We start from the raw sequence: 23748 nt of genomic DNA on the forward strand, positions 1-23748 counted from the left end.
TTTCTTCCATTATGTTCACATCTGTTGGTCTTTCTCATAGGCCAAAGCATGTGTCAGCAGGAGCAGTGCCAGGACAGCTTGGATGAGGGGACTGCTGGAGGAGACACCGATGTGACTTCTCCTGTCACTGCCAGCTGTCCTGAGAGAAGTCCTGAGGCTGGTAAAGCATAAAACTGAATAGCCTGTGGCTGGATTTCTGCGGCCAGTGTAAGGAACTGAAAAATATAATAACCACAATGTTTTGCAAAGTACTTGAAAGTGGATCTTTGCCAGAGGGAGTTGTTCAGTGTTTTGTGAGGTGACAATCTCTAGTCACTTAGTTCCTTAGTGAAAATGTCACATGACAGTAGCACCAAGATTCCTGGTACGCTAACAGTAACGTTTCCTTCAGGTAAGGCAGCTGCAATGTTTCAAGCCTGGAAACCAGCAGATGTTTAGGATGTCTTACCTTGAGACCACAGATAGCTGTTGTTTGATTTAAGGCATTACAAGAACTATCAGCATGGCTTGAACTGAAGTTGCTGTACGGTAAATAGCCACAGCAGCTGAACTCTCCTGATTTGCTGTTCTTTTATTTGCCCTAGAGTGCACTGCACTATCTTAAAGTGATGCGCCACAGGGATACACCGCAGACTCCCCTCCCCTTATTCCAGTGTGACTCATCCAACATCTGGCTTGCTGGGAAAAGCTGCTTTAAAAGCCATTCTTTTAAAATCCCTAGGATGGAACGCACTAACATTAAAAAGGCAAGGAACAGCAGGGCGTAAGGTCTACTCTAACAGACTTTTGATTAGGGTATGTAACGGAAATAGGCTTTAGGTTACCAGATCAGATCATTCACTTCTCCAGAATTTGATACATGAGTCTCATCAGAGCTGCTCTAGAGGAACGGATCTCTTAATTCCCATGTAAACTGCAGGCAAACAGTAGCAAAGCGCTAATGTCCTGTTACTATCTCTGTTACTATGTCCTGCTGGCTGTCTTCTCGTGGCCATTGTGCCTCCTCTGTTGACCGGTTCTCACTCAAGTACTCAAAATGTGCTGTTTCTCCCAGCTCCTTGTACCACGCCACTATCATTTTTCCCTTGCCATGCCCGTTCTCAGGTCATGCCTGATCTGTGCTTAGTTGAGGCTTCAGCTCATCTCCAGCTCCTTCCTGTTCTACATCGTGCAGCCGTTGTGCATCCCCTTCCCCCATTGCACAGAAGGTCCCTTTTGATATCTTCTGAAGCATCTGTCCTGCCACTGTGCTCAGGGGCAGAACTTTTCTCTTTCCCTTCTTTCAGTTTAGCCTAAGATGGTGAAATCCCCGCAGATTGTTTGTTCCCCTATTTCCTTTATGTTGCATTTCTCTCCAAGCATCGAAAGACTCCTCCCCTTCCTGCTCCAAGCCACCTCTCATTCTCTTTGGGTATGACCCTGCTCTCTGTCTTAGCGTCTGCCTGGGTCTCCCTCCATTATACAGTATTTCTTCCATCTTACGGTATGTATCTTTTAGCAGGTTTCCCCCTCTTCTCGTGACCTCTGATTTCCCTAGTTTGTTTGCTCACTTGTGCCCTCATATGTGCAGATGGGCCAGTTGCTTCTTTTTCGCAAACAAGCTACCTTGCCCCGATTTCTCCTGGGTGCCTGACTCTTCTTTCCTGTCTGGAGGATCCTCACTGGCATGTTTGGGCTGGGGTGAGGATATCTGGCAGCAGCTGTGTTCAGAGGTGTCATTCAGTTCCACATCTTGATCCCTTGAGCTGCTGGCTGGTAGATCCCTGCGTGGCTCGTTTCAGCATAAGCGGATGGTGCAAGCTGCTTCTTGTCCTGTTCAGTCCTTCTGTCACCAGGAGGTTTTTCAGGGAAAAGACAACCGAGGGAGATTTGGGATCATGTGTCACTTTCAGCTTCTTCCCACTCTCACCCGCTGCACCAAGAGCATTGCTGTGGCTCTATGCCTGCTTTACCTTCGTGTGTTTAGTATTCTCTGAAGCGAGAACCTCTTTGACAGCATCTCTCTCTGCCTTCTGGCATCAGTCCTACTTGGTTCATCCAAGTCCACTTGTTAGCACAGTAGAGCCTCTCTTCCTTAGTTGCTTTTTCCCTGATACGACTTGAGCAGCAAAGCTGCCTTAATGCTTGAACACCCAGTGCTGCACGATTGGCTGCAACGTTCTCCCTCAAAAGCTCCTCCAGCGGACAGTGAATCTTGGATGCTCATGGATCTCTGGATTTCCTCATGTTTTCCACCCGTAATCCCACTGAATACCAGCACCTTCCTGACAGAGGGAGGGGATAATCACTTGATGGCACTGTCTGCGGCCCTGTTGGCAAACCTCTGCTCCCCTGCAGGGCACCCCAGCTGCCTTCTTGTTTGAGGCTTTCCCCCTTGAACCCGCTGTGTGCCGGTTTATGAAAGTTATATGAAGCTATGGGGATGCCAGCATTGTAACAGACCATCATGAAGAAGCTTGGTCTTGCGGCTCACTACTGGGGTCTGGAGGCTCCTCTGGAAGGGGGAGAAGAAGAGTGGAGGACTCTTTTGAGGGGTGCATGTGTGTGCAAAGACACCTGTGTGAAGCTCTTAGGGTAGCTAGAGGTTTTTGGCAATAACATTGTTTAATATGAGGATGAGTGTACTGTGGATTCTGTCCCAAGGCGCTACTGATGTCTTCTAGCCATCTTCCAGGCACAGGTGTAGCATTTTGGGTATTGCACCAAACCTGCCTGACAGCGAAGCTGCGGATGGCTCTTTTTCAAGCAAGGCTGAATGCGAGCATCCCAGGGAGCGTTACTAATCCTCTGTTTTTCTTTTGTAGGCAGAGTGGCCCCGTGAGCCCCAGCAAGTCCCGGTTGGTGACGAGCAGCTGTCTTGATCTCTACAGCACCTCTTTACAGTGGGGTGCACAACTGGACCAGCACAGACCAGATTCGCATGTGTGGCCTCAACGAGGAGAGGTGAGGTGCGTGGGCGGCATGGTAGGGGAAGGAGGAAGAGAGTGGAGAAAGTGCGTTAGGGATCGGGAAAGGCTCCGGGAAGGGAGCTGGTGCTGGCTTAACCTGTTCTTACTATGGTGTAAAATGGACTGAGGTGCAAAAGAGCTGCAGGGAGGGGATGGGTGTGTGGTTAAACAGTGGCATTCTGTGCTGGTCCCCACATCCCGTGCTCCAACAAGGAGGGCCCACAAGCAGAGCATGCTGGAGTTCTCTGCAGAGGAACTGCTGGCTGCGTGTAGCTGTAGTGCATCCATGACGTTGGTGGGTGATGAAGCTGAGTTGTCTGCATGTGCTCTTGGCTTCAGCAGACGTGTGCTCTTAACTGCCAGAGAGGGGAAGAGCTTGACCCGCTGCGAGCCAAGCAGCTAAGACCTGTCGGCGGTGACCCAGGGGGGTTAGTACAGACCAAATGATTAGAAGGGAGAGTTGTGACACGCCACCAAATAGGAGATTAGGGAGGATTCGTGGCTGGGAGGCAGAATCGATCAAGACGAGTTCTTGGGCTGCCCCGTGGCTTTGCATCACCTTTTTATTCCACAGCTCTTGGGGGAGTTCTCAAAACTGATCAGTTTGTGGGTTCCTTGAGGCTACTACGTGTGTTCATTGCATTTGCCAGAGCCAGAAAAGTTTGACGGGCTTGAAGGCAGCACGCACCTGTCGTTCCTCACTGTGGGTGTTGAGGCTTTTGGCGGCGAGTCCTCCGAGGGCCGGTCAGAAGAGCGGTGGGACAGGGAAGAGTTCAGACTGTCGCTTGAGGCAGACATGCGGGCAGAGATCATCTTCAGCCCTCAGCAGCCGCTTGGCCTGCTGTGTGTCCCTCAGATAAGAGCTGGGGATGGCGTTGCCCTCCGCCTCTCCTAAACCACTTGGAGCTACTCCTAGTTGACAGCAAACATCAAAGCTCGGGGTGCGAGTGAGACGGGCACAGTGGGCCGGCTGCAGCCGAGCGCTGTCCCTTGGCTGCCCGCCCCGCTTGGGGCCAGGTGGGAGGCAGCTGGCACCGGCTGGCCGTGCTGTCCCCGTGCCCTGCAGCCGGGTGTGGCGGGCTCCCCACGCCGCGGCACGGGCCGGCCTATGGAGGAGCCGCGGTCAGCGGCATTCGGGGCCGGAGGCGGGGCAGGCCGCAGCACCGGGGCCGGGGCTGCCGTCGGGGCCGTCCCGGCAGCTGGCAGGGCCTGGGCCCGGCACGGGGCAGAGCCGGCCCCGCCGCCCTGGCAAGTAGCCGAGGGCGGGAGGAGGCGGTGCCGGTGGCGGGGAAGGGCCGGGTCCCGCTGTCCAGCTCCCGGCCGCTCGCCCGCCGTGCCGCGGGCAGCCAGCTGCGCTCGGGCGCCCCCTGGCGTCTCACCGCCGCGTCGCCCGCCTGTGTGTGGCGGGCCCCGGCCCCGGCCCCGCTCCGCCCGCCGGCCCGCCCGCCGCAGGGCTCCTCGGGGACCGGGCTGCGCAGGCGGGCTGGCTCCGGGACCCCCGCTCCCCGCCCCGCAAAGGTCCCTCTCGCTCCGGCGGGGCCGGGTCTGCCCTAGCGCGGGGGCCCGGCCACGTCCGGGCCCCCTTGTGCGGCAGCCCGAGCCCCGCCGGCTGTGCTGAGGCGGCCTGGCCCCTGCCAACCCGGCCCCCAGCCACAGCCCGGCCCGGCCCCCCATCTCCCCTCGCTAGTGACAGGCCTCTCCGGCCTGCTGTGGCCGGGCTGGGCTGGAGGGGCCCTGCCAAACTGCTGCCGAGGGGGCAGGAGCCGCTCGAAGGGACCAGGCTGTCACGGGGGTTGTGAGGCAGCCCGGAGCGGGGTGCCTGTGCTGGGGATGCGGGAGCCTGAGGAGAAAGCTGGCTCCTGTAGCTTGTGTCCATTACTTTGTGGTGAAAGCCTGGGGGTTAGGGGAGCAAATCCAGAAAAATCACGTCAGCAGCAGAAGCTGAGCTGGAGGTTGGTTCCTTCAAGAGCAGAGAATCCCTGTGGGGTAAATACTGCTGGGGCAGGAGTGTCCCAGGCCAGGGCACTGAAGACACAAGCGCTGTCTCCTGTGCAGGGTTCTCGCAGATGCCAAGAACAACTGTCTCCTCGGTGTGCTCCATTTCCACAGAGCTCACAGTCCGTACCCCAAATTCAGGCTTTCCGCTCAGAAACTGTCTTCCAAAGAGAAAGGGTCAGACGCGCAGGCCAGCAGGGCACTGCACACCGAGGCGGCTGCCCGCACCTGCTGCTTCTGTTACGGACGGCTTGAGCCCAGATAGCTTTGGCGCTGGGGGGAGATGTCCACCTGTGGCTGGCGGGGAGCAGCAGGGCTGGGCTGGGGAGTCCCAGGGCAGGGAGTGAGCGTGGCTGGGAGACAGAGGAATGGGGAGTGCGGAGGTGCCTGTGGAAGAAGAGACGGGCAGGATGGGGCTCGGGGGAGGATGGGACTGGAAACGTGTGGTGGGGCAGAACAGGAAGCGGAGGGGTTGGGAGTGGATGTGTGGAGCCGGACTGTGATGCAGCGCAGCCAGGGAGGGCTGGGCTGGCCCATGGTGACACCAGGGGGTGTGTGCCAAAATGGCCATGGGTAAGGAGGGTGCACAGAGCTGCTGTGCCACAGAGAAGGTCTTGTCAGGCCCGTAGGTGGTGCAGGGTAAGCATTTCTGTGTGAGGAGGTGCTATCCAGCGGGCAGAGCTCTGGGAGAGGGAGGCCGCAGTGGACAGCAGTGTTCCTCATCCCCTCAGCCTGCAGTGGCCACATAACATGTGTTGATGAGGAGCTAGCTACCTGGAGCAGGCATGCTGCTTCAGGCTGCCAGCTGATCTGCTGTCCCATGTGGGGACAGGGAGGGGTAGGATCCTGGGAGGGTGTCTTGGGCTTTCGTAATGCTGTGTCTTGTTCCTCGACTAGGAGAGCCCCCCTTTCTGATGAGGAGTCTAAAACGAGCAGCTCCCAGCACTTGGGGTCTCAAGAGTTTTGCGTCAGCAGCAGCCTTTCCGAGGTGAGCTCCTCGTGTGCACATCTGGGTTCAAGAAGGCTTTCCCTGGTGGAACAAGCTAAACAAAAGCATCTACCCTAATGGGTCCCGCAGGCTCCTTCTTGAAGGTGGTGCACTTAGGTGCAGTAAGGCAAAGCAGCGCTCTAGTTTGGCAAGAACTGTTTGCCATTTCTGCCTCTGTGTCCTGAGTGGGGCATAGAGAGGAGGTCCTGCCTGTTGTGCTAGGAGCCACTTTCACAGCTCTCAGGAACACCTTCTTCTCCCTTCTTGTTGCAGGTGGAGCTCACAGCAGTCAGCAGTGGTGGCAGCAGTGCCCAGGGGCTGGATGCTGATGGCAAGGTGGAGGCCCAAACTGAAGAGCAGCCACCTGATCCCAACCCAAACCCTGAGCGTGTGGGAAAGACTGTGAAAGATGATGCCCTGGGCCCTCTGGTGAGCCAGGGGGATGGCAGAGGGCAGGAGCCTCCAGTCCCCAGAGCTGCTGAGCAGGAGAGCGGTGGTGATGATGCTGCCTGGACACTTGCAGAGCCTCACAGTGACAAGCAGGCTGATGCTCCTCCAGCCTGCTCTGTGGCTCCAGAGAGCGAGCCTGCTGGGAAGGAGAAAACCACCCCGAGCACTGGAGCACAGGGGCCAGGCACGCTGGCAGAAGGGACGTTGTCTGTGGTTGTCTCCAGCTGCAACACCTCTGCCTCCACTCCTGCTACTTTTACTTTGAACAGAGTGTGCTTTCCCACATCTCAGGCCCCTGCTATGCAAAAACTACCCCTGACCTTTCAGGCTGGGGCAGTTCTGAGCCCGAGCCAGTCACTGGTGTACATCCCACCACCCAGCTGCGGGCAGCCACTCAGTGTGGCTACGCTGCCAGCCACCTTGGGGGTCTCCTCCACCCTCACCCTCCCTGTCCTGCCTTCCTACATACACGAGCGTTGCCTGCCAGGCATTACCGCTTCCCCAGAGTTACGCTCCTACCCCTACCCCTTCTCTGTCACCAGACCCTTGGCTTCAGACGCCAAAGTGGTGTCTGTGGAGGTGAATCAGTTTAGCTGCCCCTCGCCCTCAGGTGGAAGCAGTGCCCAGGCTGCTGCTGAGGGCGCTCCCTCATGCACCGCTGGCCCTTCCCTCTCATCCAGCCAGGCTGCGCTGGCAGCATCGTGCGGGAGTGCTGCTCCGTCTGCTGGCACTGGTGCGCACGCCAGAGCCCCGGCAGCTCCCGAGCCGCAAGTACCGGGGGCTGCCACTTCACTCTCTCCTCTGAAGTCGCCTCCACAGCTAGAGCGTGAGATGGTCTCCTCTCCAGAGTGCAGCGAGATGCCTCTCGATCTCTCCTCCAAGTCCAGTCGTCAGAAACTGCCTCCACCCAGTCAACGCAAAACACCTCCTATGCCCATCCTCACACCCGTGCACACCAGTGGCAAAGCTCTCCTCACCACAGTCCTGTCCAAGTCCCAGCGTGCAGCCCAGACTACGGGCAGCAGCGTCACCTCGTGTCTTGGCACCACCCCTCCCTTAGTCATCTTCCCTGAATTCCTGCACAATGGTGAGCAGGGTTCCTGGGTGAAGAACACCACGCTCATCAGCACCATTCCAGGCACCTATGTCGGCGTCGCCAACCCGGTGCCTGCCTCTCTGCTGCTCAGCAAGGACCCTGGCATGAGCTTCAGCAAAGATCCGCGCCACCTTCCCAAGCAGGAGCCTATTTCCATCATTGACCAGGGAGAGCCTTGCAGTGCTGGGGTTCCCTGTGGGAAGAAATCCAACCAGGTCAGCACAGAAGGACAGCAGGATCCCACCAGGAGACTTCATGATAGAGTTGCTCCAGGAGCTCCTTTGTGTCAGTCCAAGGACATGTCCACCTGGAATCCTGGCCAGGGAAGTGTGTACCCATGATGCCCTGTGAATGGAAAACCTTCCAATCCTCAGCTTCTGCCTCTTGGCTGGTCTCCTTATCATCAAACCCCCCTGCTTTCGATCGGCATCTCTACAGCAGGGCAGCTGCCCCCAAACCAGAACAGCTCCTGTAAGCCAGTTGGTGCAGGTGAGCTCCCAACATTCCCAAGCGTGCAGCCCACAGAGTCCAGCACAGCTGCCCAGAGCCTGCCAGAGGGGCTGCCCAGGCTCCCACCTGAGGAACGGGAAGCTGCAGCCAAGAGCAAGAGCTGCCGGGCCTTGCCCAAGCTCTATGAGGAGCCAGCCAATCCAGTCCCACTGGTTGCTGGTCCATCTCTTCAGACCAGTGCTGTGGATGTGAAAGGGGGGAAGGGGAAGCTGGACATTCCACAGAAGAGTCAAGACTGTGATCAGCCAGAGGCTGACTCCAGTAAGGAGGGTAATGTACAGACTGAGGCTCCTCAGGGGAGCTGTAGCCACAAACAGTTGGACACAAAGCCTAAAAACCAAGTGTTAGCAGCATATTTGTCGCATGATCTGCCTGCAGCTGGGCAGCAGAGCCTGCGAATGATTTCAGAGGTGCCCACAGAGAGTCAGCGCAAGGAGCTAGGCTGCGAAGGCTCCCAGGAGCCACCAGCAGTAGAGCCCCTCCAGTGCGTGCGTCAGGTGGATCTGTGCAGGGTCAGGAAGGAGCGAGTGGATTGTGACATGTCATTTACCTCTGTGACTTGTCTACGAGCTGGGACTGCTCCCCAGGCCTTTGGTGAGGTCAAACTCAAAGGAGCAGGCCAAATCAAGCAAGAGGGCAGCATGCACTGCAAGTCCAAGCGGCAGCATGATGGGGACGCCAGGCAGGCCCACAAGAGACTGAAGTGTCAAACCCAGGATGGTGAGGAGCCCCCAAGCAAGCTTGGAGCACAGGAGTGCACATGGCTGGAAGGTAGGTGGTATAGGCTGGGCCTCTTGGGTTATGGCAAAGGTTAGCAGGCGAGGTTGGAGGCGAGGAGGGAGCTCTTCACAGAGGAGGGCACAGCTGAGTGCACAGGGCTTTCCACCCATGCTCTTTGGCATTACCTGGCAGTGGATTAATGTACCCGTGTCTGCAGGTTATCTAGAGCAAAAATGGATCTGGGGTGTCAAAAGTGCTGGAGGGCACCAGCATGATGAGTAGGGGACAGCGTTTTGTCCCTTCTTTTTTGCTACTCCAGCTCAGTCATTTGGCAGCTCAGGCTTCAGTCCATGTCCTCCATTCGCAGTGGCGAAAACACCATGACGATCTGCATGACCTTGGCAAGCGAGAAGGCCGAACCGGCCTGGGATCAGTGAAAGATCACAACAGTCTCAGGGTAAAGCGTAAGCGCAGGAGGCCAGCAAAGACGGAGTTCCCATCGCCAGCACACCGTGGGGACAGCCACGAGGAAGGTACCCTTGTGAATGGCAATGTATTATTGCGGGGTCAGGCTGCAGCGGTTCCCGTCACCCTAATGCCCATGTGGCCAAACTGTTGCTACTCTGAAGCTGAACAGCCTCTGGAGCTAGTGGCTTCCCGTAGTGGGTTGGGATCCAAAACAGAGCTGCGATGTGATGCTGAACTGCCCTTCCCAGGCCAGCAGACTTGCGTGGACAGATGTGTAGCATGTTTTCTCAAGGCGCAGTTTTCCCCACAGGTTACCTTGAGAAGAAGCCCAAGAACAACTTTCGGGATTTCATTCCGGTGGTGCTGAGCAGTCGGACACGCAGTCAGTCGGGTGAGTTGGTGCTAGGAGACCCAGCTGGGAGTCCTGGGTGGGCTGTGAGCCTTTCCCTTTTTACGTGGCCTTGTCCCTGCCTTCTGTCCTGCCTTGCAGGGGTTTTCTTGTAGATACTCTTGGCTTTTTTGTCAGCTAGAGATCTCACTTTCTTGCAGGAAGCATCGCTGGCTCTTCTGCTGGTGTGACAGGAGAGTGTGATGTGAGCGGATCAGGAGATTTTACCATTGTTGGAGGAGGATCAGGAAGAAGAGGAGGAGGAAGAGGAGGAGGAGACATCCTTGAAACGTCGCAGGCTGTGAAAATCCCACAGGACATCACACTATCACAGTCGCAGGGCCAGGGACAGGTCTCTGTCTGAGAGGAGCAGCTGTTACATGAGGAGGAATTGGGAGCTGCCCTGGAGAGTGGAATCACCCAGGCAGCTGTGGGAGCCTAACGAGGAGGAGGAAGATGACAGCCACATCAAAAGGAAGAAAAGGAAATGACAGAAAAGTCGGAAATACCAGATGGGGGAATATTTGACCGAGACAGAGGAGGAGCGAGTGGGCTACCCCCACAGGAGGCGAAAATCCAAAGCAGGTACAATCTGGGAAGGGGATTCCAGTATCAAGCTGCGGCCCAGCGCAGGGTGTTGTTGTTTTATTGCTTTTTTTTTTTTGTTACATGTGGGATTTTGGTGGGGATTTTGGGGTTTTTTTTTGGTAATGATGAAACTCCATCATTATTAATGTCACTATGTGTTGTCTGATGTGTCAGCATTTTACCCCTTTCTCTTCACATACCAGTCAAGAGACTTGGCTCTTCCTTGCCATGTTCTCGACTCTTCTTAGGTTCATGCCATTTGCTACCTGACTCCTCCACAGCCCAAGGGTGCTGTTCATTGCTGGGAAGGTGTTCCCTGACATGGATAGGCAACCTGCCAAGTGAGGAGTATTTAACCTACACTGATGGGCTACTTTAAAAGCTTTGCTGTAGAATACAGAGCCACTGAATACTGGCAGAAGGAATCAGATACCGGAGAAGGAGCATCTCAAGTCCTTGTATATTGCCCTGGGTTAGTTGTGAAAGTGTTGCAGTGCTGTAAAAGAGGAGGACAGTGTTACAGACAGCCCAGCAGAAATCTCCGTCCAGTGATTACTTCCAAAACAGCAAGCAGGCTAGTGATTGCTGCGTGCTGCATTCTTTGCTAAAATTTTGCTTAGTTGTAGCCTGAGAGTTGTGCTTAAGCTTGAAAACAAATACCGTGTTTTGTGTGGTGGAAGTCAGAACTTCTGCCCCAGACCACATCTCATGGGTGCGCTCCACTTTGTTCAGAGCAAGGAGATGTCTCCTGTTCCTTGCCTAAGTACATCCTGCATGCTGCATTGTGTTGGGGTCTGTCTAGCCTGCAGTTTTCTTCTGACCATGGCAAGCACAGAGGCTGTGCAGGGCCAGGACTTGAGCACGGTTGCTTCCTGGACTTCGGCTGCCTAGGCTTCCCCAGTATGCAGAACAGCTAAACTAGGGTTGTCCCTGCTCAGGCCTTCTACAGCTCATTGTTGGGTATGTTGTCCATGAATTTGCCTAATTCCTTTTTTGTCCTGCAGATAACATCTGCCTCCATCACCTCCAGTGGCAATGAAGCCCTGAAGTTCTCTCTGTGCTGTGCAAAGTCCTTTCTTCTGTCTGTTTTTTTAACTGACCCCTTACTCATTTCATGGAGTGCTCATTAGTCTTGTGCTGCAGGATTGGGTGAACAGGATTCCTCCACGCAGCTGATCCACCTTTGAATGATTCTTTCAGATTTTGGTCACATCCTCCTCTTCCTTCTCCTCTCCAGCTTGAGGAATCCCAGTCTTTCTTGTAGGGCAGCTTTTCCAGTCCTCCGTTGTTTTGGTTGCCTTTCTTCACTTCCACTCTATTCTTCCTGAGATGTGGAGACAGAACAGCACAGCAGTACTTGAGATGTGCTTGCTTTGAGATTTATTTGTGGTTATACCTTGGTATTTTGGCCAAACCCATTTCTTTGTGCAAGATCTGTGGCCCATGCTTCCTAGCAGTAACAAAACATGAATGGAAGTTATATTGCGGTGCTTGACATGGAGAATCTAGAGTCTCGGCGTACCTTGGAAGCTGAAGATGCTGCTACTGGAGTGCTGCAAAACCTGCCTTGGCACTGAAGGCAGCAGTGTCCCTAACAGACGTAAAGTTTTGTTCCTGGAGTTTATCCTTTCGATTCCTTGAACTGATCCACTGGGGCATCTCCTAGCTCTTCGCCTAGAAATGAAGCAAAGTCTTTGTTCCCAAACAAAGTGCCCAAAGCTGCGGGGAGAGCCAGGCTTGAGAGACACTGCAGAGCTGTGTATAGATGCCTCCTCTGTCCTTCGGTCTGTGCAGGGCTCTTCCTTTGTAACCTTTTTTATTCCAGCACTGATCGTCTGCACAGAGGGAGGTGTATGGCATCATACAAGTCTGGGTGGTTATTTGTTCACAGGGCTTTGCTTTCTTATTCCATACTTTGTTTTCCTGCTGCTGTCATGCCCTTGCTACGGGATGTTGCTATTTCAGGGAAGCAGAGCGCTTGTCCTTGCACGATGCATGGGACTCTGTAATGAGCAACCCTGCAACTCTGTATAACACAAGGGAGAAAAGACTGGATTTCCCTTGAGGCCTCATGGTATTTCCTACCTGCATGCATACTAGTTGAAATTGCAGTGTGCTACTAAGTTAAGGGGAAGATGTGAGAGGGCAAGGCAAGGTCTGGTTTTGCGGGTAGCAACACAATGACTGTTTGCAGGCCGCTTAAAGGGGATGCCTCCAGCATTTTCTGTCGCTCAAAGGGGTATCCCATGTGAGTCCTGCTCGGCCTCACAGGTAGGGGAACACACCATAGAGCAGCATGCAGTTATCAAACTACTGGGAAGCGTGCTGACGAGCTGGATTGTTTTGTACTGGGCTTCCTGTTAGACCCAAGGAAAAGCCTTAGTCAGTTGTGTGCAAGCCCCAGCTCTCATTAAGCTTGGCCTTTTTGGACCAGGACCACTTGTGTCTTGTGTCCATGCTGAGTCCATCCCTGGTGGGGTGAATCTGTGCACTCACTCTCTTCTACTTACTGCAGTGCCTCTGCCATGGATCTGCAGCCATCAAAGATTGGCAGTTTGTTTTGCCTGGGGGCAGAGATCTGGGTTGCTGGCCTTCCGTGCCATACCTAGAGAAGCTTCTCATTCCCATTTCTCCTTTAGACTTTAGGTACCGGAAGCAGAAGGAGTCTGCGAAGGGTAAAGGCACAGAGCTACGATTGAGGAGCAGGCTTTCCCCACCCCCCCGAAAATCTCAAGGACGCCCAGGCTTTCGGAATGGCTTCTTCCTGGAGCCCTCCAACAGTTCTCCTGTCCAAGAAGAGCTGGAGAAACCGTCAGGAAAACGCAAATGTAAAACCAAACACCTGACAGGGATCTGTGATGAGGGGAAGGTATGGCTTGGACAGATGAGGGGAACACGTGTGGGGAGAAGAGAGAGAAGGGGACTCCTGTTAGTAAGACACGGCCACATGTGCCAAGGAGTTGTATTCCATTATTTTTCAGGGGAAGGGCTGCTGGAACCAGCCCAAAATGCGCTCTCTGAAGAAGCCCCAAGACTTGTGGACGCTTTGTAAGTCCCGTCGGGTCTCAGGGAGTTCCCCTGAATTGCCCATGGCCCAGAACATTCCTCCTGGAGCTCGGCGGCTGATTGTGAACAAAAATGCAGGGGAGACCCTTCTGCAGCGAGCAGCTCGATTGGGCTATAAGGTGAGTTTTGGTGCCCTTTTCTGCTCTGTGTCTTGGGCTGCCTTGTCTGGGTTTGTGTGTAACCAGGCCTGCAATGCTTTTGTCCATGTAGGACGTAGTGCTGTATTGCCTGCAGAAAAAGAGCAGTGATGTGAACCATCGTGACAATGCTGGCTACACAGCTCTGCATGAAGCCTGTGCGCAAGGCTGGATCGACATCCTGCACATTCTGCTAGAGCACGGTGCCAACGTGAACTGCAGTGCACAGGATGGCACAAGGCAAGCCAGTGAGAGGGGAACATCTGGGGAAGCACTGAGAAGCATAGGGGCAGGGAGCAGGGCGTGTTTTTCAGGATGAGCTGTTGGTCATTGCTAGATTTGTTTTAACTCAAAACAGAGCGTTTGCTTTGTGGACCCGTCCAGTCTCTTCTTTTTCTGCTAATGCTTCTGTCCTTGCAGGCCTGTCCACGATGCAGTAGCAAATGACAACCTGGAAACCATGTGGCTTCTACTCTCCTATGGTGCTGATCCCACTCTGGCCACTTACTCTGGGCAGACAGCTGTGAAGCTTGCCACCAGTGAAGTGATGAAGCGCTTCCTCTGTGGTAGGTGCCAAGCCTGGGAGCAGCAGTGCTTCCATCCGTCCTGTCTGGCAGCATACGGGACCAAATCTAGGTATCAGATGTTTTAGAAGTACTTGAGCAGCAGGTGACTGAATAATTTTAGTTCTATCCTGTCATGTGTATGTGGTTTTACCACCCAAACCTTGATTATAGAATTGTATATGGTTTTCCAAATAAGATGCAAGTCACTTTTCAGTCTTTAACGTGCAAGGAGGTGGCAGTGACCTCTCGTGGTCACACAACTGAAGACAGTACTGTGTATGAGGCTTGGAGACAGTGTTCCACAGTTCACAGTTACACTGCACTGCATAACCTGAGTGAGCATATTTTTGCTGCCAAGTGATGATGCCTTCTACTTGAAAACAGCTCTGCCCAAATGCTGCCTGCTGTTGTTAGAAAGGACCATTTTGGCTCCCTATGGCCGGGAATGAAGCGTACCCGCTTTCTGTGCTGTTTGTGTAGAAGCAAGATGAGTGTTGTGGCTTCTACATCCCAGCAAGGAAGAGACAGCTAGAGTAGCAGTGGTTCCCAGAAAGATACAAGGCAGAAAGTCTCCCGTGTTGAAAAAAACTTGTTTGCCACTGTCTGTCTGAGCTCCTCCAGGCTTAACTATACATGCAGGTGTCGGAGATGTAATTTTGAACTCAAATCCACCCTAAGAACCTTTCTTTCCAACCCACTTAGTGTTGTCCATTTTCTCTTTTCAACTTCTGTTTCGTGTTCTCAGGCACAGGGTCGCGTTGTCCTCTCCTGAGGTACCCTTCTTGCAAGTCAGGTTTCAGCTTTTCCCATAATGTCTAACTGCAAAGTGGCGAAAAGCAGCAGAGGTGAACTGGCTCACCCCAGATCAATGGATATGCATGCCAGGGTCATGCTTTGACCAGTAGCTAAATGTTAATCCTCTCCATTTTTTCTCTTTAGATTACCTTTTGGATCTCCAGGGGCGCACTGATGGGGATCCTCGAACAGCGTGGGACTTCTACAGCAGCTCTGTACTAGGTGAGCTCATTCTATGCCCTTTCATGTACTGTACATATATACATTACTAAAGGGGCTAAAACTTTGAAGCCTCGTCTTGTTTGATCCTATATTGCTTTACATGGGTAGTGGGGTGGCGGGGTGGGGAAAAGCTAATACCCAAAGTCCAGAGCAGAGAGAAGTAATGCTAGGTAATGACACATCACTCACTCAGGTCTGTCCGTGTCCTTCCCAGCTCATGTCTTAGAGATCTTGCTGTCATGTTGCATGCTGGTAGTTGCTCCTGAAAAGGACATTTTCTTTGGGAAGCTGCACGTATAGATCCCTCCAAATAGGCTGAACACGGTGTGCAAGGCTAGAACCCACATGCTGCTGTGCCTCCTGAGGGTCTTTGGGTATCGATCCAGGAGCATGTTATTCTTGTAGCAGTTCTTGCTACTCCCCAGCTAACCAGTCATCAAGATAGACCCAAGGAAGGCAGAGGACATACTTATTCCTTCGAGGTGTAGAAGTCTTGAACTTCCAGGTTCCCAGAGCTGCCCATCCCTCTCCTCCGCTTTGGAGGGGGGGCACTCATCCAGGTGAGGTCCTCTTCTTACAGTGCTGGGCATTTCCCAGTGAAGGCATGATTTGTACCTTTTACTGTCACTTTCTGAAATTGTGGTTACCATCTTAGAAGTTTTCTTGAAATGATACAGGCACAAGGTCCACAAATTGTTCCCTGTGTTGCTCCATTCCCCAGGGGTCCATGAGTGAAGATGTTCTGGATCTAGCTGGGGGACTGGGCAGACTGCAGTGTCCCTCCCAACCACTTCTGAGATAGGAGATCAGCACTGTCAAGCCCTTCATAAAGACTTGGGTTACGTATGCTGGCAAGCTAGAAGGCTGTTGATTTTAGTTGCTCACATAGTCATTTCCAACATCCTCCTAGAAATGAAAAAAATCAGATACATATGGAAGGGTACTCTTGGTAGAGGACTTATCCTTGGAGGACCGTGGTGTCTCTTCATTTCAGAATAAAAGAAATTCTTTACTCCTAAGAACACTTTATTTGTACTCCTAAGTGCGGCGAATGAAGAGACAGGACGCAGCTTGATGCAAGCAAATGTCAATTTATTGTACAGAAGCACGAGGTTTTATAGACTTTCAGAAGCTGCGCGTTTTAAACAGATTGGTTCTTGAAGCTAAGCCTTGCATACTAGGCAATCCCTGATTGGTGGTTAACTACCATCAATTAACTGCAAGGTGTTATCTTTCCTTGGCGCCATCCGTCTCCCACTCCCCTGTGCTCTGTAAACATGCCTCATCATGTTAATTGTTGTGTCTATTCACACTCCTCGTCCTCCCAGGGTTCGTGACCTACAAGCTCGAGCACATTCCCCTCAGCTAACTGATTGCCATGCATGGTCCTAGTTTGCAGACCGCTCCTGCATCTCCCCCTTCCTGTTGCACAAAAAGAACCTTTGAAACCGAACGAGTAAAAACAAGGTATAAGTAATAGAACAAATAAAAAAGCAACTAAGACATATTGTCAGTGTCAAAATAACCCACTGTCTCTGTTCTGTAGAATTTTACAATTTTCCCTTTTTTGTTTTCGCACAGCTAGTACCAGGTTTGCCATGTTCTGCAGGGCCCTTGCAAACATGACAGCAACCAAGGTAATAGCAAACAAACAATACTGCCAATTGATTGAATGAATGCCAAAAAGGCTGAAATTTTCTCAGATTTTGATAACATGTTGCTGCAATGGGGCGTCTAAAATCCACGCAGCGCATACCATCAAAATCCTCACAGCCATATCCTTGAACCAACAACAAAAAGCAGTGGCAATTTTGACTCGCATTCTTAACTGCCTACCAAACAAGGTGATTTAACTCTAATGCTTTCCCTGCTGTTACTCCGGATAAGAGAAGAACCACTGCAATACGTTCCCATCATAGCCTCCTACTACATTAGCACCTACAAAAAGACAATTATCGACACTCAAAGTGTAAACAATATCATCTTCTTTTGGATTAACATTATACATAGGTGGAAAGGCACACCAAACAAGAACTGGTTCAGTCAAAAAGTTCGAAACATAGCATGCCTTCTCTGAACATACCTCTGGGGTCATTCCCTTCATTCCCTCTCTTTTTTATGCAAAGAGAAAAACTTTTACCGTAACAAAGAAGCCCCTATTTACATCTCTGAGCCCAGACGCAAACCGCAGCTGTATGCTCCACCAGGCTCAGGGCAGAAATCATTCATGCAGTTACATAGCTATATATCTCTACAAGCATGCAGACACCTATGAAACACTAGATAACCATGTTTATCTTTCCTCCTCTCCTTCACAACACCTAGCTGTTCTCTCATCTCTTGTTAGGTCAGCCATTCCCCATTTTCCTCTCCTGTATATCTCTTCAGACATTCTCTATCCTCCCCTTTTTTGCTTGTTAGTGTTGCAGAATGGCTGTGTGATCACGGCCATGACTCCCTTAAAGATCTTTGTGAAACAAAGTTAGCGTAAGTTAGCTGAAGCAGGCCTTGCAGCTGTGCTGAGGCATGCTGATAAGGAAGCTGAGAAAAACACTGACCTTGTGCCCAATGTTGTAAATAACTTTGAGGAATTCGCGTAGACAAGAGAGAAAAAAATATATGTAGCTAGCTATCCGCAGAAACCGCAAGTAGGAGGACGTATGAAAATGTAACCCTTTAGAGCTTAGCCAATTAGCAGATGACTTGTAGGCATAATTAACTGGAACTGTATATAAGACATAATCGCGCCGTAATAAATTGAAGCTTGCTTTATCACTCACACTGAGTCGGCCGCTTGCTTCCCCTCGCTCGTCGCAAGTGGCGCCCGAACAGGGACCCCCAATCCTTGTTCTCCACCGGACAGCGAGGACGGAAAAGCACTGGTAGCAGCGACCAGGGAGCGAAGATCGACTGATGCAGGCATCGTAACTCGATCCGTGCTTGAACCGACGTTAATCAAGGAAAGGTTCGCCGTCCGTGAGTGTCTACCCAGAGAAAAGGCTGCATCTTAATCAAGGAAAAGGACTATTTTAAGCGCGCTATGGAAAAAGAGGTAGCACTTTTATGATGCTTTTTAGAAAAGCGGGGAGTAGGCCCTTTAAAAGATCTGGCCAGGTTAATTACTATGGGTAAAGCAAAAGGATATTTTACAGATCCTGAGCATATGTTTGAAGTAGATGAATGGCGTAATTATGGAGATTGTTTATGGGATTTAGTAATTGATGATGATAAAGTTGCTAAGAATTGATGAAATCATGGCATGAAGTAACTAATTGTGTAAAAAGATATCAAGCAGAGTGCCTTGCTGCGGCAGTAACAAGCCGACTTGCAAGCGCAGATCCTAATGCAGGAAAAATTATGCCATGTGAAAATCACATTCCAATACCCTCTTTATCACAAACAGTGCTCTCTGTACCACCTATAGACCCTTTGTGTGTGTGTGTGTGTGTGTCCCCTCTGGCACAGTAGCCTCGGGGGGGCCAGAGAGCGGGGACACATTTGACGAAAGTGCTGCTGAGGAAGAAAATAGCAGTGAGCAGTCAATACAAATTTCTAAAAAAAAAAAAAAAAAAAAAAAAAAAAAAATTACAGTAAAGAAACTGGTGCGTTCTACGCACATTAATTGGCAAAAAATAGCACAAGAAGCGGCTGGTCAGGGAATATTTGATATTGCTGATCAAGTCAACCCCCCACAAGCTTTCCCTGTAACGTATCAGATGAATGCTGCTAACCAAAGACAGGGAACCTGGGAGGCTTTGATTGGAAAATATTAAGTCAGTTACATAGTACAGTGAATGAGTCAGGCCTCCACAGTGAGCCCACCAGATACACCTAACTTTATGAAAGGGCAGTTATTGTGCCAGTGTATTCTGGAGAATACTAACAGTTACACCAAAGGCATTTTAGTAACCCTGCCCTTAGATTCTTCTGTAAAAGCAATGCTAGAGCGAATGAGTCGGGTGCCAGTAGGTCAGCAAGCCTTGCTAGTGGAAGCAATCCAAGCAGTAGGGAGAGATTTAGTGCAAGCCCAAAGTCAGGCATTTGCAGCGCTTGCGCCTCTGCGCCCCCCTGGGGCTACCACGCCCCCGAAGCCAGTGACCACCACGCGCCGAGACTTCCTCTGCTATCGATGCGGGAAGCCAGGACATACCCGTGACCGATGTCAACAACGTCAAGTGTGGTGCCGAAATTGTCAGCAAGGAACCCACAAGACCAACGTCTGTCGGCAGACGGGAAACGAGAAACCGAGCGCGAGGAGCCGCAGCGCGTCGACCCCAATCGCAACTCCTGTCACCTTCACGACACCCCCTCCAGGAGACATGACCAACTCTTATCGACAGACACCGTGTTACAACCCGCCACCCGAAGGAGCCTCGGCCTGGACCTGGCAACAGCAGTAGTTACAACATTAATTGACAACCGAACACAAAAAATTGCAACTCGTGTCCGAGGACCTCTGATAATTAATGGACTAAGTTATGGTGCTCTATTATTAGGGCGGTCTTCTGGTAGTTTAAAGGGCTGTTGTAAAGTGTGTTGCTTGTAGTAATAATTGTTAGCATTGCACTCGTATGTTTAAGCTGTGCTCTCTCTTGTATTCGAAAATTACTCGAGCGTGTAACTGCACAAGTTTTGCTTGCGCAAAGAGAAAAAGGGGGGAAATGTTGCAGAATGGCTGTGTGATCACGGCCATGACTCCCTTAAAGATCTTTGTGAAACAAAGTTAGCGTAAGTTAGCTGAAGCAGGCCTTGCAGCTGTGCTGAGGCATGCTGATAAGGAAGCTGAGAAAAACACTGACCTTGTGCCTAATGTTGTAAATAACTTTGAGGAATTCGCGTAGACAAGAGAGAAAAAAATATATGTAGCTAGCTATCCGCAGAAACCGCAAGTAGGAGGACGTATGAAAATGTAACCCTTTAGAGCTTAGCCAATTAGCAGATGACTTGTAGGCATAATTAACTGGAACTGTATATAAGACATAATCGCGCCGTAATAAATTGAAGCTTGCTTTATCACTCACACTGAGTCGGCCGCTTGCTTCCCCTCGCTCGTCGCATGTTAGTTGCAAGGAGGCAAAGGGTGTATGTAGCTGGGTGACCATGACCTGCTTTATGTTACAATCAACTAAACACTGGATACAGAAAAAAAAGCATGGGAGACCTAAGGCAAACGTCACTAAGGTGGTTAAAGATAATTATAATAAATCCTGTAATACTTTTGAGTCATGGCCCAAAGTTTCCCAGCCGTGAGAAGAGACCAAAGGCATCCCGCCCCTGGCTCTGTTGCAGATCTTTGTTTTAAGGCTTTTGAGCTTTTGAGTTTTGTATACTTTTGTAAATTAATTCACAGTGGTCACTCAGATTCACGTAACACATCCTATCAAAGTCTTCACACTTGTGTCCCTGTGCTAATAATAAAAATCAATAGCACCTCGGTTCTGTAGCAACATATGATGGGCAGAATCAACATCTGTTAATAAGCCAGAAAAAAAAATATTATTTGTAGTATTACTTTGTTTAGCAAGCCAGCAGCCTAATTTACTAAGCAAGTTAAGAGCGTGTACTATTCTTACAGAAGAGATTAGAGAAGCAAAAATCTGTTATGCTGCATTCCAGAACTCAGCCTGAGAATTACAGTCTGCTGTGAGTTCTGCGTTACAATCATTTGACACATGTTGGGGTTGCGATTGTGAAAGTTGCCCATTTACAATTTTCATTGACATTATCACAGCTAGTTGTTTTAAAAGCAACCCTTGAGCTTCCTCCTGCTCGACTTGTTGCAAAATGTTCTGAAGCCAATCAATCAAGTTAGTATTAAAGTTAGTGACTCTCTAGGACCCTGCAAGACTGTGGCAAGACTCCCGCATCCGGACTGCCTTAATAGCCATCTCATTCATTTGCAAACAGTTGTCCCTGGGATACCTTGCCTGAGTCACAGAATCGGCACAATTAATTTCTCCAGCCAACTGCTCATAGTTAACAGCAATTCCCCGATTAAGGTTTTCAATCAAGGCCACTATACATAGCTCACAAAAATCAAATAACCACATCATATACTGTATCAGTTAGTACCATACAAAGCAATGACTTCCAATCATGCAGTGTGAGTGTATAAGGCTCTGCCATCACTTCAAGAAGGGACATAGCAAATGTATTATGAATCCTCCCTTCCCGCACTGCTTTGCTTAACCCTTTAACAGCCTCGTATTGCACAGGCTGCCACTCTGCAGGTTGATTTGTCTGACAAAATACTGAACATGCCATAGCGACTCCCAAATCCCATCACTTAAGTGTTTCCCACTTGCATTCCTGCCACCAGTCCCTCAGACTCCCTTTCACCCTCCCCAAAAATACAATCAATGCATCAGGAGAGACAAGGGGGTGGGGGAAAGGTCTAGCTCCTTTTCCAGATCTATAGGACCTGGATCAAAAGGTTTATCAGTGTCAATGGAATCATTGTCCGAGTTGTCCTGTTCCCGTGCTTGGTCCTGTGTTGTGAGGGTCGCTGCAATCAGTGACAGAAGCTTTGGGGGCAGAGGAGGTGTGGAGAGAATCTCCATCGCTGACGGTGTCTTGAGAAGAGTCGTGCTGTCGGTGGAATTTACAGCTTCCTCTGGTTTAGCACCGTTAGTAGAATTAGTCCACACTTGGCAAAGAGTAGTCAGAATTTGCCACCAAGGTGCTAAATGCATTCCCGACACGGAGTTCCCCTCTGCAGCAGCATCATACAACTGGCTGCTGTATGTACACACTTTCATTCTTTCAAAGTCTCTAAAGTTTCTTGGCTGCTCACCTGTCTCGATGAATACAGGTGTTATCCTCGGGGTTTAGGTTGTCCGCCTGGTCCAGACAGCAAGACGATCGTTCAGCCAAGCCGTCTCCTCCGGAACGCAGCCCTCTTCCACGAGCTGTCTTTTTTCCGTCCTTATTCTTCCAAGGCTTCGGAACACCACCATAGGGGTCACCATTTGAGGAGACTGAGGCACGGACTCCCTGATCTGACTAGAAGACCCTTCATGAGTCCATATACGTCTCTTTCTGGGGACGAACCCTGATTCCCCGTTACGGATTTCCCACAGCTCACCTCTCAACTCCGGAGGGATTTCTGCCGGCTCCTGCTTCCTTTCAGCAGATCATTCAAAGTTCTGTGGGATTCGCTGCATGTCGCTCAGATAGGCGATTCGAGAGCCCTTCACGTCAGATCCTTAAACGCATCACGTCGGGGTCACCAATTTGTGGCGAATGAAGAGACGGGACGCAGCTTGATGCAAGCAAATGTCCATTTATTGTACAGAAGCACGAGGTTTTATAGACTTTCAGAAGCTGCGCGTTTTAAACAGATTGGTTCTTGAAGCTAAGCCTTGCATACTAGGCAATCCCTGATTGGTGGTTAACTACCATCAATTAACTGCAAGGTGTTATCTTTCCTTGGCGCCATCCGTCTCCCACTCCCCTGTGCTCTGTAAACATGCCTCATCATGTTAATTGTTGTGTCTATTCACACTCCTCGTCCTCCCAGGGTTCGTGACCTACAAGCTCGAGCACATTCCCCTCAGCTAACTGATTGCCATGCATGGTCCTAGTTTGCAGACCGCTCCTGCACCTAAGAACACTTTATTTGTAGGCTTTTGCACCTCAGGCGCACCAAGAAGACTGTTCAAACCACAGCCTCCTTCCTCTGAATTTCTCACTCCTGAAACTATCGCAGTCCTTTAAGAAGAAGCCTTTTTACCACAAGAAAAATAGTTATTCTTTGACTTGAATATTTTAAAAGTAAAGGTATTACCTCTTTTGATTTATCACTGTTTCCCACTTGGATTCCTCTTGATAAACAAGGAAGGAAAATTGTGTGTGGTTTTGTGGGTAGGAGAGTTTGGCTTGCTTTGATTACTACAGCATGCTGAGTTCTTGGTTGCCCAGAGAGCTGATGTGCTTGAGTTCTGGTATCTGCTTGTGTCCTGTTCATCAGCGTCCTTTCCTCTTGAGGATCCTGGCATGAGATTTAGACTGCCAATTGTCATACCCTCTCTAGGAGGCCCACTGCCACATGCAAGTAATTTAGAAATGTGCCGTCTTGTTTTTCATATACCCTAATGCCTGAAATGGAACGGGTGGATCTTGGAAAAGCAAGCCAATTGTGTTTTGTTCAAATTAGCTGCTTGTCTCAGTTCTTTCATTTCCCTAGCCCTTGTCTTGTCTTGAAATATCTTGTCTTGCATCATGTCTTCCCACTTTTCTGTCCTCCACCCCATAGGTAAAAAAAAAAAAAAAAAAGGCTTTTTTTTTTTTTTTCAATAAGCAAACCACCATTGAGTCTTTGGTGTTTCTGGGAGGAATGCAGGAGTGCTGGGATGCCATCGGTAGTGGCAGTTTACCACTCAGAAAGGCCTTGCTGAGACACTTGGCTAATACATGGAAAATCTCCCCAGGGAGCGCTGGGCACTGCACTTCCTTTCCTTCCCCTGGACCTTAGTCGAGATTTTCAGAGTATTTCTTCATTTGAGGGTGGAAAAAGACTACTTTCCCTGTCAGGCGTGTCCTACCTCTTGCATTGGGACTTCACACTAAATCCTGGCCACTGTGGGTACGTCTCTGCTGGGTCTCTGTCATTCATGTGGTGCCATCTGTCAGGTTTTGTCTTCCATCTCTCCTGCGCTACCTGAAGCTGGTTAACAAGCCAGACAAATCCCACATTATCTGCCTGTACCCTTCCCTAGAAATGTAATTTCATCCTTGTTGCAGTAAAGATCCTTCCAGTGTGGACTGGCCTGATGCTTGCATCTCAGGTGCTTCAAACTTTAACAGTTACCT

At 50.7% G+C, this 23748-nt stretch overlaps 1 protein-coding gene across 1 annotated transcript in view; it reads left to right on the forward strand.

Annotated features, from left to right (window-relative positions):
- Window positions 1-776: 776 nt before the first annotated feature.
- BCORL1 (BCL6 corepressor like 1) overlaps window positions 777-23748 on the forward strand; it is a 28559-nt gene continuing 5587 nt past the window's right edge. Inside the window, 13 exon segments of the mRNA XM_040614057.1 lie at window positions 777-2948; window positions 5841-5931; window positions 6205-8736; window positions 8738-8758; window positions 9075-9240; window positions 9486-9566; window positions 9725-9777; window positions 9779-10148; window positions 12791-13020; window positions 13133-13336; window positions 13428-13594; window positions 13775-13920; window positions 14860-14937. Coding sequence (XP_040469991.1) covers window positions 2653-2948; window positions 5841-5931; window positions 6205-8736; window positions 8738-8758; window positions 9075-9240; window positions 9486-9566; window positions 9725-9777; window positions 9779-10148; window positions 12791-13020; window positions 13133-13336; window positions 13428-13594; window positions 13775-13920; window positions 14860-14937 — 4435 coding nt within the window. The 5' untranslated portion in view covers window positions 777-2652.

The sequence above is a fragment of the Falco naumanni genome, chromosome 14, assembly GCF_017639655.2.
Source record: "Falco naumanni isolate bFalNau1 chromosome 14, bFalNau1.pat, whole genome shotgun sequence".
Classification (NCBI taxonomy): Eukaryota; Metazoa; Chordata; class Aves; order Falconiformes; family Falconidae; genus Falco; species Falco naumanni.